This window comes from Watersipora subatra, chromosome 1 (genome assembly GCF_963576615.1).
Source record: "Watersipora subatra chromosome 1, tzWatSuba1.1, whole genome shotgun sequence".
NCBI classification, from domain to species: Eukaryota; Metazoa; Bryozoa; class Gymnolaemata; order Cheilostomatida; family Watersiporidae; genus Watersipora; species Watersipora subatra.
In genome coordinates this window covers 1,272,592-1,299,396 of record NC_088708.1, presented here as the reverse complement: position 1 = coordinate 1,299,396, position 26,805 = coordinate 1,272,592, and the positions used below count along the sequence as shown (strand labels likewise).

Here is a 26,805-nt window from a genome sequence, read left to right as displayed (position 1 = left end):
ACTGCATTTGCTCACGCCTTTTTCATTCAAACAGTCTATCGTAGAGAAAAACATGTAATTGTAACAACCGATTGTTAAGCAATGGCTTCAAAAGGTGTTATTAGACCAGATTACGAGACATATTTTGATGACCCAGCTTTGGTTAAGGCGTTTTACATTCCAACTGAACTTCTTCACCTCACCAATGATCAAAAGAAGGTTTGATTTATTGCCAAAACGTTGGTTAACACAAATTTAGAATCTGATATTTGCACTCAGACGACTGATAAGACAGTGTTGGTTTGTTGGATCAGCATAAGTCACTTGATCTGTCATGGTGACAAACTCTGTTTAGCCACTGTCTGTGTAACAATCTGCTTATAGTTACAAATATGACATTAAAAAAGACGAACAACATGGCAGTAGGCCTATAAGTCACAACAAAAATACACCTAGCCAAGACAGTACTAAACTTGACTGTTGTTTGCTTGAAACAATTTAATAGTAAAACTATAAAATGCCGGCTGCTCATTTAAGGTAGGCCTAGTATGGCCCAAAATCTTACGGTTACATAGATACGCTGCAACGATAGACAAAAACTTGGTACATATATGTCCTTCAATGTTGAGAAATTATTTGTTGTAGTTTTTAATCAAATTACTTCATTTTATAAAATTTCTCATGCTAATAAAATAAAACAAAAGCTATTTAAACTTGCTCTCAGGGAATTGTCTATCCTGGCACGATTTGCTCCATTGGAACAAGTCATTAGTAAAAGTGGATTAATAATGCGTTCAAGACAAAGCTCGCTATAGAGTTCCAATTTTTCATATTATATGTTTTTGAAGTTTAATGGCAACAGGTGAGTTATAAAATGACAGTTTGAATTATGCCTTGCTTGCATCAAAATACATGAAATATACTCAACACATCCATGGATAGAAGAAATACTTGATTGGTCATCGACTTATTACTATTGATTATATGCAGTACAATATATAAGAGCATTGCTCATTCAACTTTAGAAAAAGGAAGAAATTTATGGTACCCTATCTAGTTGAACATGTGCTGTGCTTCTTGGAGGTTTGTTTACCAAATAGTTTCTCAAATATTTTCAAATCATTGAGTGATTTGGGCTTTGAATCATGCTCATCCGTGATTTGATTTATTATATATTATTTGACGCGACCAGCTGATTTGATTTTAGTCAAATCATATTTTAACTGATTTGATTGGATTTTGAATAAAAAAGCGATTTATACACAGCTCTAGTATTACCACACAAAAAGTATCTGTTTCTGGCCTAGGTAGTTTCTATGATTGATTAGGGATTTTGGTAGGCTACTAGTGAAGTCAAGCCATTGATAAAACAAGGGCCTTTTTTCCCATAACTATCAGCACAGGCTGCTTATGTATATCCAGTTGTCAGCATCAGCAGGCAACACACGCTCTATATGTGTTTTTTACAGTATCAGCCTTACCCTGCGTACCCGCTCATTTTATCCAAGGGTTTGGCTTCAAAATAAAATAAAACTTGACAATTACAACAATAAATATTAATTGCAGCTCGCGATGAGTCCACATCGTTTGCCTGAACGGGAGTCTGGCACCAAGCAGCCAATAACGCCAGAGACAGAGGCTTACATTCGACAATCCGAGTTTAAATACGACAGTGGAAAAAACATGCCCACTCATCCTACACCAAGTCCACCGTCTACCATCAAATTTGATGAGTCATGGCCATCTTCTGAGCAACCATCTTCAATCTAGTAATACACTTTTGTTTTCTTTTTTACTATTATTCATGTTTTTTTTCACCTATTTGCTATTTGGGTGTTATATATTTTTATTTACAGCTCAACTGTGACTAAAGGGCCTAGTCCTGCAGAGACCACCTCACCCAGTACAGATGAAAGCGTCTTATCTAAGTAAGTAATGTGGTTATTAAAGTAATGTAGGTAGGTGAACAGCCATAACCACTAGTATCACTAACATATAGTATCAGAATCAGGGACCACCTGAAATAAACATCAGCTTACAGACAGTGAAGTTAATGTCAACACTTGAACAGTTGCTACTAGTCGATCATTTCAGCATTCCTTCCCTTTATGTCTTTGCTTCAAGACAACCTATATAAATGGTTACTTTGATTGACTGACTTTCAATTTTGATTCAAAATTAAATTTGGCAAGATTTAGGTAATGAAAATTATGTGAGTTTAAAATCGGTGATTAATGGAAGTTTTAGTGTCAATTAAAAAATCATTGTTAGTAATAAAGATTATAATGAGTCGTTTTCTTTTACTCATAGTGATTATAATGAGTCATTTCATTTTACTCATAGTGATTATAATGAGTCATTGTATTTTACTCATAGTGATTATAATGAGTCATTTTATTTTACTCATAGTGATTATAATGAGTCATTGTATTTTACTCATAGTGATTATAATGAGTCATTCTATTTTACTCATAGTGATTATAATGAGTCATTCTATTTTACTCATAATGATTGTAATGAGTCATTTTATTTTACTCATAGTGATTATAATGAGTCATTGTATTTTACTCATAGTGATTATAATGAGTCATTTTATTTTACTCATAGTGATTATAATGAGTCATTGTATTTTACTCATAGTGATTATAATGAGTCATTCTATTTTACTCATAGTGATTATAATGAGTCATTCTATTTTACTCATAGTGATTATATTGAGTCATTCTATTTTACTCATAGTGATTATAATGAGTCATTGTATTTTACTCATAGTGATTATAATGAGTCATTTTATTTTACTCATAGTGATTATAATGAGTCATTCTATTTTACTCATAGTGATTATAATGAGTCATTCTATTTTACTCATAGTGATTATAATGAGTCATTCTATTTTACTCATAGTGATTATAATGAGTCATTTTATTTTACTCATAGTGATTATAATGAGTCATTCTATTTTACTCATAGTGATCATAATGAGTCATTTTATTTTACTCATAGTGATTATAATGAGTCATTCTATTTTACTCATAGTGATTATAATGAGTCATTGTATTTTACTCATAGTGATTATAATGAGTCATTTTATTTTACTCATAGTGATTCTAATGAGTCATTCTATTTTACTCATAGTGATTATAATGAGTCATTTTATTTTACTCATAGTGATTATAATGAGTCATTCTATTTTACTCATAGTGATCATAATGAGTCATTTTATTTTACTCATAGTGATTATAATGAGTCATTCTATTTTACTCATAGTGATTATAATGAGTCATTGTATTTTACTCATAGTGATTATAATGAGTCATTTTATTTTACTCATAGTGATTATAATGAGTCATTGTATTTTACTCATTGTGATTATAATGAGTCATTTTATTTTACTCATAGTGATTATATTGAGTCATTCTATTTTACTCATAGTGATTATAATGAGTCATTGTATTTTACTCATAGTGATTATAATGAGTCATTTTATTTTACTCATAGTGATTATAATGAGTCATTCTATTTTACTCATAGTGATTATAATGAGTCATTTTATTTTACTCATAATGATTGTAATGAGTCATTTTATTTTACTCATAGTGATTATAATGAGTCATTTTATTTTACTCATAGTGATTATAATGAGTCATTGTATTTTACTCATAGTGATTATAATGAGTCATTCTATTTTACTCATAGTGATTATAATGAGTCATTGTATTTTACTCATAGTGATTATAATGAGTCATTCTATTTTACTCATAGTGATTATAATGAGTCATTTTATTTTACTCATAGTGATTATAATGAGTCATTGTATTTTACTCATAGTGATTATAATGAGTCATTCTATTTTACTCATAGTGATTATAATGAGTCATTCTATTTTACTCATAGTGACTATAATGAGTCATTCTATTTTACTCATAGTGATTATAATGATTCATTTTATGGAGTAATCAGGGATTTTTTATCATTGCCTGTTCATTGCTTGGATGTGGTATATGTATTTGTATTGCTGTTTTGCACTGGTGTATTATGTTTAATGAACTGGTTTTTCAATCTAAACCAGAAAATAACTAAACAAGAACAATTATCTACGCATTTCGTATATCAGATCTCCATGGTAATGAACTGGTGCCAAGATTGAACTGACACTCATATAATTTGTCTTAGAGAGGTGGATGACATTCATTTTAGACATTATTAATGCTCTTCATTCTCACGTGAAGAATGTTATCAAAATTAAAGGTAGGACAGTCGATTTGCTTGCATGATTACCAGCCTTTAATCATGGCTCCCCACATATCGGTACACTTATCCGCTGCAGAGGGATGGGTGTTGTTTATACTTGTAATCGTAGGTAGCCTAAACTCCCCTGCTGCGGAGGGGTGGGTATTGTTTATACTTATAGTCATAGGTAGTCTAAACTCACCCGCTGCAGAGGGATGGGTGTTGTTTATACTTGTAATTGTAGGTAGTCTAAACTCACCCGCTGCAGTTGGGTGTGCGTTGCTTATACTTTCAAGTTTTACTATGATATGTAAGTTATCTCACATGCATTAGTTTAAAGGATGTTGCGCTATGGCTAAAGGCTGGAGTTGCCTTTTCTTACAAAAATATCTGAAACCATAGACCTCGTATTGCATATATGTACTTGTGGATCAGTTATACTGGTAATTCATAGTATAAAGCTACATACCTAATCTTGTCTTGTGTTCATTGTGTTTTCTTCTCCTTTAGAGCAGCAGGACTATTGAATATGAGACCTGATTGAATTGATACCTGATAGAATCCTTGCTGCAGTTCCTCTCAATAATAACTGTTATACCAATCACATGCTGAAAAGGCTTTATGTTACAATCCTCTTATTCTGATTAGCATCAAGCGTCAGGGTGTATTGTGGCGTTCACAGGTACCTCAGACGGTTTCGAAATGATCCACCTCTTCGACGGCAAGATCGCAAAGCACCATCTTTACACGAGTTTTGGTGGGGATCCAATAACTTGTGCAGGAATACGGAGAAAGCAATAAAGAAAGCGAGCTCTAACAGTGTTGTCTCAACACAGAGCAGTGCACGAACAACAGGAAATACTAGTAGCGATCATGACTTTGAGCTCTCCAGTGATGGCACACCAAGGAGTAGCGGCAGTAAACCGCAGGTGATCATTTCTAGCACTCATAGCTATGCATTGACCCAATATTTCTCTTAGCGCCATATAGGTTTAGCATTCTGGTTGTATTTAGTGGTATATTCTATTTTTGCTAAATGTTGCATACAGATGGGCAAAAGAATAACCTTTGAGCCAACTACACCCAAAACAAAGGCTTTGACTGAGCGGGCCGATGAACTGCTCAGCAACAGGTGAGGTGTGCTTATACAGCTAACTGATACAATTGTACAGTATTGATTTATACAGCTCTGAATTGTACAGGTCTCAGTTGTACAACCTTTAGTTGTGCAGTCCTCAGTTGTAGTTTTCAGTTGTACAGCCTTCAGCTGTATAAATTTCAGTTGGCAGTAGGAGGATGGAAACTGAATTTTATGTGGTCTCCTTTTCATTTTACTATTATTTGGTGGATTATTGTCTTTTTTCGAATCAAATAGAGACATTGTTAAGGATAAGTGCGACAGGTAGATTTACTTGTGGTAGACGATTAACATTTAGATTCTATACCCATGTAACGCCCTCATCTGTCCTTTCTACTTCCTAGTGACCTTACGGAAGTCCTCACATCTCTGCCAGCCATGTCCACTATAAATAGTGAGAGTTCTTCTGGAACCTCTGCAGTTGTCTATCACAGCACACCAGAGGAGGACACCATCAAGCCATCCGCACACCGAGGCTTGACAACTGGTAAGTAAATCTGTAGCTACTCTCTTCTCTTGTCTGACTTTGAAAGGGAGGACAGGTCTTACATACGAGTAGGTTGTATTGTGGAGTACTGAGGTTATCTACAGGTAACAGGATATAGGTTAGCTGTCAGTACCCAGTAACATTACCCATTGGGGATTCTGTAATATTTTAGCAGCATTTTAACCTAGCAAAAATGGAAAAAAAGAATTATAAAATATTGACAGTACTCATTTGAAGCGCTATCTAATGGTATTAAAATCACTCATTCTTTGTGCTAAAATGTCTCAAAACTGTCCTATCTGAGTTCTTATTTGTGAAAGCATAACGTGTTTTTAAGTTTGCTGTTCTTTTATTAGCACTTTCACATTTTATTAGTGATAAGTTTACAATTGGTGATTTCCAGAAGTTGATGTGCAAGCGGATTGATCTAGTCTCACGGTCACCTGTCAGTCACCTGTCAAAGACTAACCTATATATAACTCTCAGTGTTTGTCAGTTTCTTGGTTTGTATATTTCTAGCAATAAAGTTATAGAAACGAAAAATCTACTTAACACTAGATTGAACTCAGAACCTCCGGGTCTGCAGGCATACATGCTATCCACTAAGCCACACGGCTTACTTGGGACACGAAGAGTTAATTGTGCGCATAGTCATTACACCGTTTGCGCGCTTGAAGTGCTTGTGAAAATACTATATATTGGTTACTACTAGCATGCTTGAAGTGCTTTTGAAAATACTATATATTGGTTACTACTAGCATGCTTGAAGTGTTTGTGAAAATACTATATATTGGTTACTACTAGCATGCTTGAAGTGCTTGTGAAAATACTATATATTGGTTACTACTAGCATGCTTGAAGTGCTTGTGAAAATACTATATATTGGTTACTACTAGCATGCTTGAAGTGCTTGTGAAAATACTATATATTGGTTACTACTAGCATGCTTGAAGTGTTTGTGAAAATACTATATATTGGTTACTACTAGCATGCTGAAGATCATGATTGATCGAGTGAGAGATCATTACGCGTAATGTTTACATGCTGGCTTCACAGCTCTTATTATAGTAAGGATTTAGACAAGCTTAAGTTAGTAGCTATGTTACTCAAATTAGCCGATTCACTAGTTTTGCCATTGGCTATTTAGTCAATTTAGCCAATGGCGACTACATTACCGTCACTGTTTATAAGCTGTGTCTGTCACATCTGTGCTGTCACATCTGTGCTGTCACATCTGTGCTGTCACATCTGTGCTGTCACATCTGTGCTGTCACATCTGTGCTGTCACATCTGTGCTGTCACATCTGTGCTGTCACATCTGGCTTCTTTGCTTTCCTCTTTCACCATAATCTTGGGCCCCTGGCTATAATATGGCTGTTTCATCATTCATATTTATCTGTACTTTGCAGGCATTAATAAAACTAGCAGAAACAGGACAGCCTACCGCCAGTTTGCCGTGCATCACACGGCAGCAGACACCCTCGATCCTAACAACGATATTCTGTATCAGTGGAGGCTGAAGCGAAGATTAGAAAAAGCGCAGGAGAGAGTGAAAAATGCTGAGCTTCAGGCTGCATTACCTCAGACTAGGGGACATCTAGATGGGCCCCGAGTACGGTTCATTTCACTAATAGTTTTAAATGCTAGTTACAGGACCCATTTAGTGATATACTAGATAATACAAATATGTTTTTTTCTATAACTCATGCCTGTTGTTGCTCTCTCATTGGTTGTTTGAGCAGCACCATCTGGTGGTCAAGTAGTCAACACTCCATTATTGAAAATGTCATGTATAGCTATTACCATTGTATTTGAAGTTGTTTTCTCTTGTGTACCTCTCAACGCAGCATCAGTTTGTCTAAATATGCTCTTGGCCACCAACGGATATTTTTGGTCTTGGTGCCATAAACATGGATATATTCGTATGATGAAATGTTTATTGTAGCAACATGGCAAAGCACAGCTCAAGCACACCTTCTCAAGCAAGGCTGGATTGACTGAGCCAAGTTCATCTTCTCTGCACATGGCCGATCAATTAGCCCAGGAGTCTTTCAGTGTGGCTGGGGAGAAGTTGAAGGCGGTGCGAACGACGGTTGTAGAAAGAGTTGTACAAACAGATAAAGAGATAGTGCAGAGCGGAACACAGACAACTCCCACAGTATGTATTTCTTTCTCAGTTTCCTGCAGAGTAAAAGATTTATTGGCTGCACTCGAAGCGTTTTGTATTCCCTTCCACATTATTTAAGAGAGTTTGGTGTTTTTTACCATTTGCTGCATTTTCAAAATCTGATTGGGTATGGCCGTGTGCTTGATGCCACTAACAAGCCACTTTCCGCCAGCGCTGAGCTATAGGCCCCAGCATATGTCATAATTGTCTTCTTCATTCCACCAGCGCTGGGCTATAGGCCCCAGCATATGTCATAATTGTCTTCTCCTTTCCACCAGCGCTGAGCTAAAGGCCCCAGCATATGTCATAATTGTCTTCTTCATTCCACCAACTCTGAGCTATAGGCCCCAGCATATGTCATAATTGTCTTCTCCTTTCCACCAGGGCTGAGCTATAGGCCCAGCATATGTCATAATTGTCTTCTCCTCTCCACCAGCTCTGCGCTATAGGCCCCAGCATATGTCATAATTGTCTTCTCTTTTCCACCAGCTCTGCGCTATAGGCCCCAGCATATGTCATAATATATGTCATAATTGTCTTCTCCTTTCCACCAGCTCTGCGCTATAGGCCTCAGCATATGTCATAATTGTCTTCTCCTTTCCACCAGCGCTGAGCTATAGGCCCCAGCATAAGTCATAATTGTCTTCTCCTTTCCACCAGCGCTGAGCTATAGGCCCCAGCATATGTCATAATTGTCTTCTCCTTTCCACCAGCTCTGCGCTATAGGCCTCAGCATATGTCATAATTGTCTTCTCCTTTCCACCAGCTCTGAGCTATAGGCCCCAGCATAAGTCATAATTGAATTGTCTTCTCCTTTCCACCAGCTTTGCGCTAAAGGCCCCAGCATATGTCATAATTGTCTTCTCCTTTCCACCAGCTCTGAGCTATAGGCCCCAGCATATGTCATAATTGTCTTCTCCTTTCCACCAGGTCTGCGCTATAGGCCCAGCATATGTCATAATTGCCTTCTCCTTTCCACCAGCTCTGAGCTATGGGCCCCAGCATATGTCATAATTGTCTTCTCCTTTCCACCAGCTCTGCACTATAGGCCCCAGCATATGTCATAATTTTCTTCATCTTTCTGACCGTCTTGTGATGGTATTAGTAATCTGTGCATTTGTACGAGCTTCTCATAGAGGTCATTGTACTGGTATCACTAGGACACAGCTGTCAGTGAGTGAATAGTATCTGTAATACCAGCAGTAACATAGTAACGTAGGAGGGTGTGTTGACTAGAGCCTTAGTAACCAAAGGCTTACGGAATAGATAAATGAGTTTTAGGATCACAGGATAAGCAATAAGACTGATAGGCTAATACACTGGAAATACTGATATTTAACTCTCTTCTTTTATGCTTCCGTTAATATTAAAACTCTCACAACTACATGTACTATAGTTATATTCATATTAAAGAGTGAAAAATATAGAAGTGTAATTATATTAGATGATAAACTAAAACATTTTATGACATACTCACACATTTAAAAACAATATATTTGAATATATGTGGTGAAAAGGGCAATTAGTTTATGAGTCTGCAATCTATCATCTTCAATACTCTGGCCACTCAGTTCGCTGTAAAATTACACTAGCAAGGCCACTGCTATCTAAAAGCCCTTACACTCCTTCCAAACGTTATTATATAACTACATTTATCTTGCATGTAGGCTACATTTATGTTGTATGTAGGCTACACTTATGTTGTATGTAGGCTACACTTATGTTGCATGTAGGCTACACTTATGTTGTATGTAGGCTACACTTATGTTGTATGTAGGTGGACCCAATATCAGCATGCACTGGCCTTGCAACAGAGGTGTCAACCAGAACACTTCGAGACAGGATTGCAGCATCCACCTCTCCTATTCAGTTCTCTGCTGCTGGATGTTCTGCCATGGTTGGCAAGTCTTGTTGTGTAGTACATGCCAGACATCAGTCAGGATATCAGCAGTGCTGTCGGGGCCTTGACAGGCAGCAATGCTGTCATGAACTAGACAGACACCTATGCTGCCATGATTGTAGCCAACCAGAAAGGCAGCTTTCGAGGTGAGATATTAGCCAAAACAGTATGCACCATTTGGCTAACTGAGAACATAATGGTGATGTATCTGAGGTTAGTAGAAGTTCTTCTCTCCTATCTCTCAGTCATACAATAATACATGGATGTATGTACATGCATACATAGATCTCACTTGGAGTCAAGCAAACAACTTAACATTTTATATGATGATTTGGCATTAGAAAAAATTGAGAATTTCACAAATTTGAAGAACTAACATGTTTGGAAGGACTACCATATATGGAAGAACCACCATATATGGAAGAACCACCATATATGGAAGAACCACCATATATCGAAGAACCACCATATATCGAAGAACCACCATATATGGAAGAACCACCATATATCGAAGAACCACCATATATGGAAGAACCACCATGTATGGAAGAATCACCATATATGGAAGAACCACCATATATGGAAGAACCACCATATATGGAAGAACCACCATATATGGAAGAACCACCATATATGAAAGAACCACCATATATGGAAGAATCATCATATAAGGAAGAACCACCATATATGGAAGAACCACCATATATGGAAGAACCACCATATATCAAAGAACCACCATATATCGAAGAACCACCATATATCGAAGAACTACCATATATGGAAGAACCACCATATATCGAAGAACCACCATATATCGAAGAACCACCATATATCGAAGAACCACCATATATCGAAGAACCACCATGTATGGAAGAATCACCATATATGGAAGAACCACCATATATGGAAGAACCACCATATATGGAAGAACCACCATATATGAAAGAACCACCATATATGGAAGAATCATCATATAAGGAAGAACCACCATATATGGAAGAACCACCATATATGGAAGAATCACCATATATGGAAGAACCACCAAATATTGAAGAACCACCATATATGGAAGAACCACCATATATGGAAGAACCACCATATATGGAAGAACCACCATATATGGAAGAACCACCATATATGAAAGAACCACCATATATGGAAGAATCATCATATAAGGAAGAACCACCATATATGGAAGAACCACCATATATGGAAGAATCACCATATATGGAAGAACCACCAAATATTGAAGAACCACCATATATGGAAGAACCACCATATATTGAAGAACTATCATATATGGAAGAGCTACTAGATCCTTTGTAGCCAATAGAAATGGTTGAATATAAATGCACAAGCGGTGCAGATTTACTCGTGATAACATGTTTTAAATTTTGGTTTTCAAAAGTGGCACTCTAGAAGAGCAGACAACTTAGAAATAGCATTTGCTGAAAAACCTGCCTAGTATGAATTGTCCATGAGACTTATTAAAGCATTGGAGGCAGCTGGTGGGATATTTCATGCTGGTCTACCAAAGCGTCTCTGTCGCTGGTTTAATTGAGCCAAGCTGCTAGATTAGTACTCCTCTCTCTCCTCTCTAATAAAATTCTACTGAAAGTTTGTTTAGTTATAGCCAGTTTCTCATCACCTTTGCTCAGAGCACTCGCTGTTGGTTCAATAGCTAGCTGCGTAATGTGCGTGGCAGTCCTTGACTGGTCTCACCAACTGACTCGGTAGTTTTGATTAACTGTATCAACTGATTTCATGTTCAATTTTAGCGATACTCCTGAGAGGAGACAACTCTCTCAAAGTCATTCGGAGTCCCCAAACACAAACAACAACTGCTTAGCTGAGATATCACAAAGCCGTCCAAGTGTATTCCCCGCGACTTCAGACAAAACTGTTACAGCGGCATCTAACCTTGCGAGAAAAAAATGTGTACCAAGTCTAAATAGTGGCGAGACACACCTTGCGGGTCCCGAGGCTACTGCTGTGTCCAAGGCTATATCTGAGGTAGGCGCGCAATTCCAATGTTCTCTTTGCTGCTTCTGAGCACATTCTCTTTCTCAAGGACCTTCATATTGGTTGAGCTGCATGTATACCCTTTCATGCAATTCTCGATAATCGCAAACGGTTGTGTATTCTGTTATATATGTACTATAAAATAGTATTGCCTGCTTTTCTATGTCTCTGTATTGCACCCCTGTATGCTTCTGTATATGTACTAGTGTATACACTCTAATTTTGAGTAAATCTGTTTCAATACATATATATATGCTTTGTATGTCAGACCATCGTATTTTGGAGTGAATATTGTATTTTGTTATCTTTGTTCTTCATTTCATAGGTTTAAAGATAAATACATAAATAGCTTATTACAATAGATGCAGTATTTACAGTCTCTTGCCTGAAAGTGCTCATTATTAAAATAGAGCGATGTAAAATTGTTACAAAATTATTGTAAAATTGATGGGGATACAGAGCTAGTATAACATGGACTACATGAACAGAGGTATAGAGGAGACAGACAGTGTGTAGGTAGAGGTGGTGATAGAGATACAGGGCTAGTATAACATGGACTACATGAACAGAGGTATAGAGGAGACAGACAGTGTGTAGGTAGAGGTGGTGATAGAGATACAGAGCTAGTATAACATAGACTACATGAACAGAGGTATAGAAGAGACGGACAGTGTGTAGGTAGAGGTGGTGATAGAGATACAGGGCTAGTATAACATGGACTACATGAACAGAGGTATAGAGGAGACAGACAGTGTGTAGGTAGAGGTGGTGATAGAGATACAGAGCTAGTATAACATGGACTACATGAACAGAGGTATAGAGGAAAGAGACAGTGTGTAGGTAGAGGTGGTGATAGAGATACAGAGCTAGTATAACATGGACTACACGAACAGAGGTATAGAGGAGACAGACAGTGTGTAGGTAGAGGTGGTGATAGAGATACAGAGCTAGTATAACATGGACTACACGAACAGAGGTATAGAGGAGACAGACAGTGTGTAGGTAGAGGTGGTGATAGAGATACAGAGCTAGTATAACATGGACTACATGAACAGAGGTATAGAGGAGACAGACAGTGTGTAGGTAGAGGTGGTGATAGAGATACAGAGCTAGTATAACATGGACTACACGAACAGAGGTATAGAGGAGACAGACAGTGTGTAGGTAGAGGTGGTGATAGAGATACAGGGCTAGTATAACATGGACTACATGAACAGAGGTATAGAGAAGACAGACAGTGTGTAGGTAGAGGGGGTGATAGAGATACAGAGCTAGTATAACATGGACTACATGAACAGAGGTATAGAGGAGACAGACAGTGTGTAGGTAGAGGTGGAGATAGAGATACAGAGCTAGTATAACATAGACTACATGAACAGAGGTGTAGAGGAGACAGACAGTGTGTAGGTAGAGGTGGCGATAGAGATACAGAGCTAGTATAACATGGACTACATGAACAGAGGTGTAGAGGAGACAGACAGTGTGTAGGTAGAGGTGGCGATAGAGATACAGAGCTAGTATAACATGGACTACATGAACAGAGGTGTAGAGGAGACAGACAGTGTGTAGGTAGAGGTGGTGATAGAGATACAGAGCTAGTATAACATGGACTACATGAACAGAGGTATAGAGGAGATGGGACAGAGGACACTTTTATATACTTTATAGATTTTCAGGTATTTCTCAGGCATAACTTTGGTATTTTTGCGTCAAACATACTAGATCGAACTTTGATTATTTTTAAAGAGTTTATTCAATGATATTTGCACAAATTTTTGCATAATTATTATTTTTATTCCAAGGGCGTTTAATTTTCATCGCTAACTCTACTCGCTAGAGCTTTGTTGGATGGAATCCATTATTTTAAAACTAAAAAGGGGAGTAAGATGCAGTGTTTCATATTAATATGACAGGTTATGACAGGTTATATAAGCTATGATAAGGTTAGGATTACTCATATAATATAAGTTACAAACCTCTAATGCTTATCTATCTCCTTGAATTAGGTTGTCTCACTTTCATGTTCATCAAATGGTTCAGTTTGCTAAAGCTTCTGCCAACCAATTTTGTAGCATTCTTTTGCACATCTACATACAGTGTATATATTTCTCAAAGTATGTCTGTTTGTCACTCCAGCTATAGCGCACACTGATTATTGTACCGATGTGGCCACGCGTTACGATGCCCCTGTTAAAAATATTTTTTGTAAGGTCCAATTACTATATCTAGGGTAAAGGCCAATTCTTTTCGCGTGGACAAATATATTGTCTCCGTGGAAAAAATCAGTATCGTCATATTCAAAGTATTTATGGATAGCTTCTGGTGGCACAGTAACCTTTTTTATACACAAGCATTTCTATGCAAGAATTGTTATTATTAATTCAATATCTTCAGGATCTTTATTGTGTTTTCGTAGCTCGTATTAATTATATTATTACAGAATCATCTTGTATTAATATTGGATCGTAGGAAAACCGACTTAATTTAGCTATCACTTGCTAATTATTTCACATTTACTTCTAAACCTTTTTATCGTCGTGTTATTTTTTTTAAATTATTTGACCTGCACGAAACATTTTCCTCATGATATGAAGTTTAAAAGTTGTTTGACAAAGTTTGAAAACCTTTACAGTTGTCTTTATTTTTTCTCTTAATTTATTTCAATTACACAAAGCACTTTTGTCATGATATGTAGTTTGAAAGTTAGAATGGCAGATGTTGTTATACGTTAGATGCAAATCAATTTTCTGACCAAAGACTTTCTTTATTACCCAGGCAACGTCGGTTAGCACAGCTAGTCCTATTCTATATCTGAACATCTGCTTTCAAGCCACTCAATATATCAATATAGATAGTCATGATTGTCTAGAACACAGGAAATTTTGATGTGGAAAAAATCTATTATAATACACGATACGATGGCCACTGTTGGTATGCATTTTTAAGTTGTAATGTCAAATTGTAAAAAGCCTCGAAAGCGTTATTGGCAAATTTATTTTGATATCAATTCCCTCTTCTGCAGCTCAACAGTGATGAAGCGTATTTTTCAAGATGGCCACTGTTGATATGTGCAGTGTGTACTCGTGTGATAAAAAGCAGCAAGTTAGATGTTGTCCTCCGCTGAGATAATTCACTGTACCAAGTGTTGCCTTACAGGTCACTATACACGTACCTTTCGACTTTAATAACAGCCATTATTAGCCTTTCGATGAATATCTTTCCTTGTCCCATCTTGTACCAGATGAACATGATTCCTTTTTTGCTCCGCCGAATGCTAGTCAAATGTAATGAGGCACGACAATGAGATTTTCCATTTTAGTCAGAGTGAACTGAGGTAGCCTGCTATATGTACCTAACAGGACTCTGAGCATTGGGTAATATCACTGATATCGCCTTAAGGTCTTGAAATGTACTGACTTGTACTTACACTTTGACATGTACTTAGTCGTACATTCACTTTGACATGTACTTACCTGTACTCACACTTTGACATGTACTTACTCGTACTTACACTTTGACATGTACTTACTCATACTTACACTTTTTCATGTGTTTAAGAGACAACATTAGCGTGTGGTCTTTACATGAGGTTTCTTTTCCTTCTCAGCTACTCTGTGGTAAACAAAGCATATCAGGCATGAGCTCCATACTCATCCCTAATACCATATGATCTTTGGCTATATGTTATAAACATTATGCACCTAGTTAGCCTTCCAAGATGATCGACTGCATGTCATGTGCCTTCTTTTCTGAATCACTTTCCTACCCAAACAGTTCTGCCTCATTGGTCATGTATGGGATACATATTAGAAATATTACGCAAACCACATTAATCTTATTGCAATCTATCATCGGTTTAAAAGAAGTAACAGTGAGGTTGCCAAGTGGTAAAGGTGAAACCAATAAAAGAGGCCTTGAGAACTGTAAATTATCTTAGAAAGTTGGATTTTCTAACAAACCAGAATATGAAGTAATGAAATAGTTTTTACGTTTGTAAAAAGTAACATCGCATGCTACCAGTGCAGGAGATAGAATCAATAATTTTCATCGGCAGTCAATCCGCTCTGTTATAACAGTATAACTAAATATAAATGCAGTAGGATAATCAGGATTCCAACTGAAGGCATTTGTGTTTGGCATCATAAGATAATCACATCGCTATATACAATCGTAGTATCACCAGAGGCGATGACTGTATTCATGATTGGGTGCTAACATACACACTGATAATGTATTCATTTACGTCATACTGACGAATGGCTTGCTGTCTATCAGATGTCAGCCACCTCATTCCCAGAAACTGTGAAACTAGCAGTTGCAAAGTACCTTACATAACGCTTGTACATTCACTTTCATTCGCTTCCGTTATGTCTCAGGAGTTTTTAAGGCCACTCAAATTGATATGCACCATTTAGTGTACATACTTGATTTATAAACGCATCAAATATAAAAAAATGTTATTTGTTGCACACTTGTGTCAGTGTTTCTATCATCTTGTGCTAGCTTTTGTTAATAAAATGTGCAGTCTTTAGAGTATCTAGGCTTGGCTAAGAATTGATTTTGCTTCTAAATACAGCACACTGCAGCAAGTTTGACATGGCATGTTTTCAAACATTTAGTGAAACAAAGCACCATCTAACAATTAAACGAAAACTTTTTTGATAATGACTATTAAAAAATTTTTATTCAGAAACCTACTTTCTAAAAGTTAAAGATGTCAATTGATATTCATATATCAAGTGCCTTTCTAATACCTGGTAGTTACTTCTTGCGCTGCGAGAATGCTCTATCCTTGTTTTTTCAAGCTCAAGTACATTCTGTTTGTATTGTGATTATTATACAAATGTAATATATCAGTCATATATATGGTTATTATTTCTCTCTCTTGCAGTCGGTCCTTTCAACCATGACTGCTTAATGGTTTCAGGTTTATTGCCGACCCCCATGCAGTTCTGTTTGCAGCTATCTTTGCTGTCCGTATCTACTTCTCTTGACTTCATGTTACAGTTTGGCTGATATTTGCATCACAACCTCCATCTGCCTTGATTTCTCTTGTCATCACGCAGCTGTAAATCCAGTAGCTGTCTAGCTAAATGCTCACTGCCATCCGCGGACACCATCTTTATGAACAGGAAATCTGTTATGTGCAATTTAGATTTAAACTTGGAAACCCTGTAAACATTAGCATCGTGTCTTGTCTGAAGTTAGACTCCTTCACTGATGTCTTTAAAAGCAACCTCCAGCATAGCACCAATATTCAGTGGGACATGATGGTTGACAAGACACAGTCTTTAATTGACACCATTTTCTACTGCAAATTTATCTGAACTCGGTTTATCTAGACTATTTGAGCCTGCAGTCTACCATGTCAAGATTTTACAAGATTTACCATCTCATCAGGACAACCAAACTTCTTCAGAACTATACAGAGACCATGTCTTTAGACGGGGTCAAGACCGTTGGTAAAATAAATAAAATTCGTACAAAAAGCATATTATGTTTTAGACATTTATCCTGTACTTGGCAATGACTGAACACCATATTCATTATATCACATCCCTCGCTAGCCATAGAGAGTCAGACAGTAAATCTGGTGACACTTCTTCATTGATCTTGTTGAGCAGCAAACAGGCTATGATCTTTCCAGTAATAAACAGTAGCGATATATACCTAGATAGTTTTCACAGCCCTTATAATCTCTTCTCTTAAATATGAGTGCGACGTTTGCATCTGTCTAATTCAACGATTTTTCCTCATGTTCCTGTATGTCCCTGATTAGCTTCCCTGAACTTCTAACCACCATAGTTTTTATACCCCTGCTGGAATCTCACATCGCCTACGCTTCCTGTTTTTTTGTGTCATGGTGAGTGCAATGAAGAATTCAGTTTTGTCAAGTAGTTTCTCCAGTCAACTGATCTCCGCATCTAATGTACTCTGCGCAGTCGCGCTCGATTCTAGGACTTTTAAAAGTAAAGCGCTATAGAATTTTCCATCAAGAGCGGCTATTTGGGATGTTCCTTGCTTCTAGTGGCCATATACTTTTTTGAGGCCCTGGTAGAGTTCCTTCATAGCATCGCAATTAGCAGCAGACTGTATATTTCTTGTTTTTAACTGTTAGAAATGGTCCTTTCTTGGTGGGTTTACTGGTGTCTCCTCTCAGAGGTCTCCCACCATTCAGTGATTTTCCCTCTTATCTCATTCTCATCCAATCTTTTTATTTATTTTCTCAAACTCATTTTAAATCTCCTTGTTTTACAGTTTTAAAAATATTTTGAGCCATGCCTTGATCTGTAGAGCACTAAGTTCTTCTGAAAACACAGGTGTCTAAAACGTCTCTTTGGCCTGCCTGTTTTTCAATTACCTTACCTTGTAGATGCCAATGCTTAGATCTTAAATGCATTCGTGTTGTTTTGTGTTGACCCTTTGACCCTTGTATTTGAGAATGGTGTTCGCGCTGAAAAGATGTTGTTCGGACATAATTCAAATGGAAGGTCACCATTTGAGTTACATTATCCTGCATCATGATATGCAATCACTCCTTGTCAACTCTCACGATGATCACATCTATCTCGGTTATAACAAATTAACAATTAACCATGATGACTAACTTATTTGTACTAGAAATGGTTCCTATTTCTTAACTATTTGTAGAAACTTCCTTTGTTTCTTCAAATTTGTCATAGTGGTGGCATGAGCTTTCATGCATTATTTACCAGTTATGATGCTATCACTCACTAAAGTCCAGTCTTGTTCAAGGCATCTCTGACGGTGGAGCCAATTCCTGTATCCCTTCGTTCATGGTCCTTTTTTGCTACTCAGGAAGAATTGATAGCTACTGTTCACAAAGCATCCTGAGACTTCTAGATGGGGACGGGTCTCACACAATGCAGCCGTATCAATCTCACTTTTCTCAAGTTTTCTTGCTACCAGCAGTCTGTCGCTCAAGTTGCTTTGAGCATTCTCTATTTAGGATTTTTATAACACTTTATTCTGTTTTCTCCTTCCCAACATACTTTCACTGAGTGCTGGACCAAGACCGCCTTAGGAGTGGGTCTAGCAGGGTCCCCCAGGGGTGGGTGATGTTTCAGCTGATATGAAGTACTTATCTAAGCTATTTTCATAAAAATGCATGCAAAAAACGTTTAAGAAACATTGACATTTGCACGACCTGAGTTTTTCTCAGCAGTACAACGACGTATTCCATTAGGCATGATCAGATTCAAACAAAAAGGCATTTATTTTGCTACAGTGGCTGGCTAGAATAGCTAGAAGATATGTTTATCTACCCTAGCCTTTCGTCATAGCCATAGCATACCTAAACAAGGATGCACTAATTATATTGACTAATAATGTTTTAAAATCCTTGAACGACGATAAATGTGTTCTTGGCATCTTTCTAGATTTTAGTAAAGCCTTTGCCACAATAGATTATAACATATTGTACTCAAAACTCCACAATCTTAATTTTGACATCACCGCAATTAACTGGATCAAAAGCTATCTAATCGAACGTAAACAACACACTATTATTGGTAACACTCTATCTTCCGTACTAGATTTAACATGTGGTGTACTTTAAGGTTCCATCCTTAGTCCAACTCTTTTTTTAATTTACATAAATGATTTAACACATGTCACCAACTTTTTTACACCTTTGCTCTATGCAGATGACACTAATCTCTTTTTCGAATCCTCTAACATCAACGAGCACATAGATTGTTTAAATAACGAACTTCTCGCTATTCAAAACTGGTGCACTTCTAACAAACTCACCTTAAATGTTGATAAGACTAATTTCATGTTACTAAAAAACCCAAAATAAATTTCATCTAGCTAACACTCATCCTTTTTTCATTTTCAACAAACCAATTTTTCAGACAGATCACACTAAATTCTTAGGTATTTTCATTGATTCTAATCTCACTTGGAAAAAACATCGAATATTTACTAAAAAACTGTGACCCTTATCAGGCTTACTCTACCGCACATCTGAATATTTACCCTGCAAACCTCTGCTTTTATTATACAATTCCATGGTTAATTCTAAACTTTCATATTGCATTGAGGCATGGAGCAATGCACCTCCCACCCATCTTACAAATTTAATAACACTTCAAAAACGCATGATAAAGACCATTCACAAAAAACCTCGCCTCACCCACACCAAACTTCTTTTCAAATCATCATCCATACTACCTATCAGTTCACTATATTTATATCGCATTATACTTTTAGCTCATCAAGAATTTCATTGTAATTACGTCCCTCGCACAATACATCGAGCCCGATTCTAAAATTCCTGTCTAAATCTCCCACAATCTTCTTCCCGTGCAGGCCATCGCAGGGTGGATTTCCAGCAAACCATTTTTTGGAATCAACTCCCTAAGTCTATTAAAGGCATAGAGAAGGTGGCCAGTTTCAAAAGAGAACTCAGGTTGTATCTTTTAACATGTGAATAAAAACGATGACGACAAGCCCAACGCCACGACTAGCTATGCTATTGGGTATTATGGGCTTCATCACTCCTCTAGCTTTTTTCTTTTGCTCAACTAATTTTGTTGAAAATAAATCACAAATCAAAAAAACATATGGCTTTAGATATTTGCCAGGTATTTTACTTTGTTCTGACGGGATACCCAGATTCATCTACCCAGCTTAGGTTGGTGATGCAGGTTAAGTTCCCATTAATCCAACTCATGGTGTAGGAGGTATCAGTCCTAATGGTCATCGGATGGCAGATACCAAGTTGCCATGTAGCTATAACTTACTATTTAGTTGTTTTTAATGTTTAGCTCTGTTCTCATTACACTCAGTTATTGTTCTAGCATGCCCATGACATAAAATATGTTACTTACTACTATCTTACGGTTGATGAGGTATTGATAGGTGATTTATTGTCGTAAATGCAGTACACTATTCAATTTTGTTTTTGTTTTTATGGTTTTTTAGTACTGTTTTTGGTAATCAGTTGGTTGTTGGTAGGCTGTTGTTGGTAGTCAGTTGGTTGATCACTATTTATTTTAATACGTCACTGTCTCTGAAATACGTTACTGAATAATAGAACTACCATTCGTGCAGTATAAGTTGATCAGCTGAAATTACTACGTTAGGTTAGGTCTTTCTTAGGTCTCGATTAGTTAGGTCTCCATATCGATTAGTTAGGTCTCCGTATCGATTAGTTAGGTCTCTGTATCTGTGTTTATCAGTTACTACAATTTTCTTGTAGGTCATCTATCTTTTGTTATTGTACAGAATCCTTCCAATGCTCACAGTCTGTGGGGGAAACTTTTAACAGTTTACCGGTATAGTCTCATGCATGATAAAATCTTTAGCTTTTTTCACATGCCTCCTCTTTTTTTGGCTTATACAGGTGTGCAAGCAGAGACTATTTGATGTTACTCATTCTCCAGATGCCACGATATCTCAGACTCTTGCAGAACCTCTCTCACCATCACCCGCCTTGACACACGAAGGTACATTTTCCCCTCTATTACTTTTGCTGTACATTAAACAGGCTTTTGTAAAAATTGAATTTTACATCATCAGTTAGATGTGGACCCCTTGTGGACCCCTTGTCATTTCGTTTATGAGATCAACACTTTCTGTAAAACCTTATTGGATACAACTCACTCAGCTCATCTGGTCAGCCTTTATTGAACTCAACTTATCAAGTTCTTTTGTGTAGAGTTCAACCCTCTCAACCCTCTCAACCCTCTCAATTCATTTGATGAGACTGCTTTGAATTAAAACTGCTCAACTCCTTTGGGATATTGAAGGCGAATTATTGATAGTGTCTGGTAACGTAGTTTGATTATTTCTAGATTTTAGATAGTTCATCTCAATAAACTTCCAAGCCATACCTATAAGGGAGTGCTAATTTCTTTTTAAGAACAGCTCAACTGAGTATCTCTACCTGTGTGACAAGGGCCTCTCTAGCACTGAGTATCTTTATCTGCGACAAGGACTTTTATCTATCTCTATCGACAGAGATAGAGTCGGTTGTCAGAGGACACTATCTCTGACAACCGACTGACAAGGATAGGTCGTGGGAGTAGTACATGAAGAAACAAAAGTTAACATTTTTGAAACAAAAGTATTTGCACCGTTTGCTCAGCCAGTTGCGTTCAACCAGATTGCTGCTTTTGTTTGAACTCATTTTATATTCTTCTGGTTGTTCAATACTTTTTACAGTTTCTGCTGACCTCAACCTTTCTTCCGCACTGCTGAGCTAGTTGATGTTAGCGTCCAAACAATTATTTAGCAGAGCAAAACTTTTTTACGCGTTGCTATTTAGAATACTATTCACACAAATAATAAGAAACTTTTAGCCACGTGTACAGCTGAAAGTGCACTTGCTTGGTAAGCACTAGTTTTAGCCTCAAAATAGTAGTACAGATTTCATCATAAATGTTACTCGGGTTTTTCACGTACGACGAAGCGTCAAGACCTTGTTAAACAAGGAACTACTATTAGCCTTATACAATTAGTAATTATTTTATGGTGCTGCTTTCAGTTTTCAACGAAAAACCCATAAAGCTTAGAGTAAGAAAACAGACTTTGATAAAAACAACAACACTGAATGAATTAATTGTGATTGATATAACCGAGTCATTATGAGGACCACTTTGTGGACACATTTATACTGGCCACTCGCTATTATGGGTTTGTAAAAATCAAAGAATGTCAAAGTGGCGGTCTAATAGAGGTGGCTTTCAATTAAAGGTGGCATTCGAATAGAGGTTTTTACCATATTTTAGGCTTGTTTAACATTCAACATGCTTAACCTATTCAACAGGCTTATGATGGCTGTTAATGTTTGCTATGGCACCCGTAGATTAATAATGTTGAAGGCTAAAAGTTGACCCACGCTGGACGCGAAATACTCGAAATTACCACTAATACATGTAGTTCTTGTCATGAGATAATAAATTATTGCTGAGAACCTGACAATCATGCAGGCTTAGCTCATTCTTGATCAGCATGTTTGTCTAGCATGTGCTCTTCTTAGACAGGTCGTGTCATGTCGTTGCTATAGGAGCTATAGCCAACTGTAGCCAATGAGCAGCTAGGTAGCAGGTATGGCTTGCCCGGCGTGTCATTTTTTCATGTTTGAGAAAACACTTCAGCGGATTAGTTTAATCTGCTCATTATTCATTTGTTTTTAAGTTTAGGTGTAGATGCAAGAGGATGGATGTAGGTATGGCGAGGTCAGATGGTGTGACAAGTACAGGCTTAACTGTAGTGAGCAAACCTTGTTTAGGTCTCCCTGTTCATACGCTGAGAGATGATTAGTGATAACAATTCTATTTTCTTGAGGTCTTTATAGCCCTTTCGCTTGGCTCGTATTTCAAAGACAGTGAGACAAATCGAACTTGTCTATGAAATTAACCGAATGAACATCTGCTAAACACCTTCATCGCATGTCGCCTCCTATGGCGTCATGTAAAGAATGGGGCAGCTGTATTGGAAGCTGTTGGAGCCAAACACATGCCATCGTGTTTCAAATGTAAAGGAGCAAGGATAGGAGAAATTGATAATGAGTTTTGCACACAAGACTAGAATTGTTTTGTTAACAATTAGAGAGTTGAAATTATTGCCTGACTGCTCGGCAGTAGGGTGTGAATGGGACTGCAGCAGATGTGATCTCCTCACTTCTCTCACTCTGCACAAAACCCTTCATGTCTCATTTCCATTTTACAGCCATTGTGATGTCAAATTGTTCACATAGTTTTCCATGTTGTCAATATATGCCTCATACGCAGATCTAACCAGAGTTGTAAAGTCATGTCAGCTCTGATGCTGGCTAGTCCGAACAAGGTTGATGTCACCGTAAACCCATGGCCTGTGTGCCTAACCATAAAGTGTCATTATCCATGTGCAGGTCACTTCTACATGGTTGTATGGGCAGGCCATGCTCAGAGGCGCGCGGGTCGTGTGCTTGTCTTCCATTCTGTTATTTTGACTAAATCATTATTTTGATACATGTGACTAATATTGGTCAGCGTAATGACGTCACGTCATTCATCGTCTCGCCTGTCAGTATGTTTTTTCTTATGGAATAAATTTGTCTCTTTCAGTTTCAACAATTTGTTTAATCTTTCGTGCCCTCTTCTCCATCATAATAAACCTATTACTTCTAGAATCTTCTGGTGATGAGTTTGTTGACGATGAGCTGCTGTCAGCTTTAAGACAAAAGAGACAAGAAATGGAAGGAAAGCTTAAGTGAGTATTTTTAATAACAAAAGTGCTCCCTGTTGGTGAGTGTCTACCTGTCCGTGAGTGTTTACCTCATAGTGTCTACCTGTCTGCGAGTCTACCTGTTGGTGTCTACCTGTCCGTAAGTGTCTACCTGTTAGTAAGTGTCTACTTGTCCATTGAACCATTGAGTGAACTATTAGTTGTGTATATTTAAGTCTATGCCTGATGCCTCATCACTGTTGTTTATCACTCTGTCACCATGTTTGACATCTCATACTCTCTCTCTCTCACACTCTCCCTCTCTCTCTCTCAAATAGAGTTTGGCATTTCTCATATCAGTGGCGTAACACGCTCTTATCAATCATTTTTTCCGTTACATTTACCTATCAGCGTGCCAACTAAGTACACAGCCTTTTCATTTCAATAAACTTTATATTGTATTTTACAAAGAGAAATTAATTAATTTGCCAGTCGTTATCTAACATCTTTGAAGACAGATTCTCTCGCTCTTCACACCTGACTTCATTTGAATAGAGCCTGCGCTTGCTTCAAGTGTAGTTCTTTCAAGTCAGTTGAAGGTTTTTCATTCACTCAAACTATTTGCCATGGCTAATGTTTAGGTAATAGAATACTCATCCCACCCATATAAAATGTATATAAGGAGGCCCATAGCTTTCTGTCCTTTCTTCACACGAGAGAAAGTGTATCAGCTCCCTGATCAACTAATCAACACCGTGATGAGTCAACTGACGGATCAACCTCCGTCATAATAAACCAAGACCGCACTCATTCTATCAAAGTGTGACGTCTAGCCTGTCTAATAGTTATTTATTATGCATGTTTATAATACAGCTAGCATTTCATCCAGTGGTTCATCAGGGACAAGCTACTACTTTCATTCACTTCTGCAGCTCCTATGACAGGAAGTCCAGAACCTGATTAGTTGCCCTCAGTCAATTTGCAGCCTTATAGAATACCTACTACAATTTAAAGGCGTAACGTGTCAGATTTTAAAAGATTTTATCAGAAAGTAATAATATTTTTCTATCATTTGAGATTTGTTGGTTATTTTAGATATTAAATATTTAAAAGGAATGTGCATAGCCAAAGCCTGCAAAGCACAGGCTCTGATAGTCATTTCTTTCAGATCTCAGACTATAATCGCACATGTAGTTCACAGTATTTCAGATCTCAGACTATACTCGCACATGTAGTTCACAGTATTTCAGATCTCAGACTATACTCGCACATGTAGTTCACAATATTTCAGATCACATGTAGTTCACAGTATTTCAGATCACATGTAGTTCACAGTATTTCAGATCACATGTAGTTCACAGTATTTCAGATCACATGTAGTTCACAGTATTTCAGATCACATGTAGTTCACAGTATTTCAGATCACATGTAGTTCACAGTATTTCAGATCACATGTAGTTCACAATATTTCAGATCACATGTAGTTCACAGTATTTCAGATCACATGTAGTTCACAGTATTTCAGATCACATGTAGTTCACAGTATTTCAGATCACATGTAGTTCACAGTATTTCAGATCACATGTAGTTCACGGTATTTCAGATATTTCTGTCAGGAATTGTATAAGAGAAACCAACATAGTCGAGTAATAACACGACCCTTTCGCATACTGATCTACTATAACACATTCTCAAGACCCGCGGTGTGATGAAAGCCTGTTCCTGCTTTACCAACCCTCTGAGCTGAAACCTTAGAGATCTGCCACAAATAGTTGGCTGTCAGTAGTTGGATGTTCTGTTGCATTTGGATCTGTTGTTGTCCTTTTTATTCTTCTGCAACTGATACACTAACGGTGCAGCCCATAAAACAACGACAGAAATGTCAGGTGGTGACACTTTCATCCATTAAAATATTTTCCTTTCAAGTATGTTCACATTCGATCTTTTCCTACATATTGTTTAAGTAGGAAAGCATGTGTTCAGGTTCCTATATGTACATATTTATATGAAAAATTTGTGATAACTCTCAGGCATTGCGTACTCTTCTTGTCATACGTAGTTGCTGAATTCATTGCAGGGAAGTTGAAAGAAGACTACTCCAGCTAGCGAGAGGGGCGTCATGATAAGAAGACAGATCATTTTAGCGGTGTCCTCCTTTGGTGTTCTCCTCCAAGAGTTCTACTGCAAGCGGATAGCTCTAGAAGACCCTAAATTACGGCTGCCCACAGTTTTTTATATATTGCATTGAGGGTATACAGCCTGCTCACATATCAATACATTGATTTTGTTTTCAACAGGAAATTAAATCCCATTTCTTAGAGACTGTTTGTTGGCTGAGCTACTACATGTATGGTTCAGAGGCTGTCAGCTCAATAAAGTCTACCAATTGCTCTTGAATTTTATAATGTTTAAAAGCATTCATTGATTTTTCTTTTGTCACTTTCTCATAGTTAAGAAGGCATTTAGTGATCAATGAGTCTGCACTTGAGCAGAAGCTGGTAACTTTTTATTGTTTCCTTTCATGTAAAAGTTAACTGAGTAAGTTTATAAACATAATCATGTTGTACTACCCTTGTTCATAGTCCAACGTAAATAACTAAACACAGTAGCTGCTGAGCTTAATCATTACAGCAAAGCTGTTCTTACGCATTATTCATTTTTAACAAGAACTCCTGTGAAAAGAACAGATGAAATAGCTGTTTTTT

The 26,805-nt window shown here is 37.3% G+C and overlaps 1 protein-coding gene across 1 annotated transcript; it reads left to right on the top strand.

Moving 5' to 3' along the window:
• The first annotated feature begins 90 nt into the window (after nucleotides 1–90).
• Nucleotides 91–26,762, top strand: LOC137409998 (uncharacterized). Its single transcript, XM_068095631.1, has 13 exons — nucleotides 91–198; nucleotides 1,546–1,748; nucleotides 1,836–1,907; nucleotides 4,892–5,138; nucleotides 5,259–5,341; nucleotides 5,692–5,834; nucleotides 7,244–7,446; nucleotides 7,780–7,992; nucleotides 9,779–10,047; nucleotides 11,680–11,914; nucleotides 21,294–21,396; nucleotides 24,064–24,145; nucleotides 26,178–26,762. The coding sequence occupies exons 2-13, from the start codon at nucleotides 1,552–1,554 to the stop codon at nucleotides 26,221–26,223; spliced, it is 1,893 nt and encodes a 630-aa protein (XP_067951732.1). The 5' UTR covers nucleotides 91–198; nucleotides 1,546–1,551; the 3' UTR covers nucleotides 26,224–26,762.
• Nucleotides 26,763–26,805: the final 43 nt, after the last annotated feature.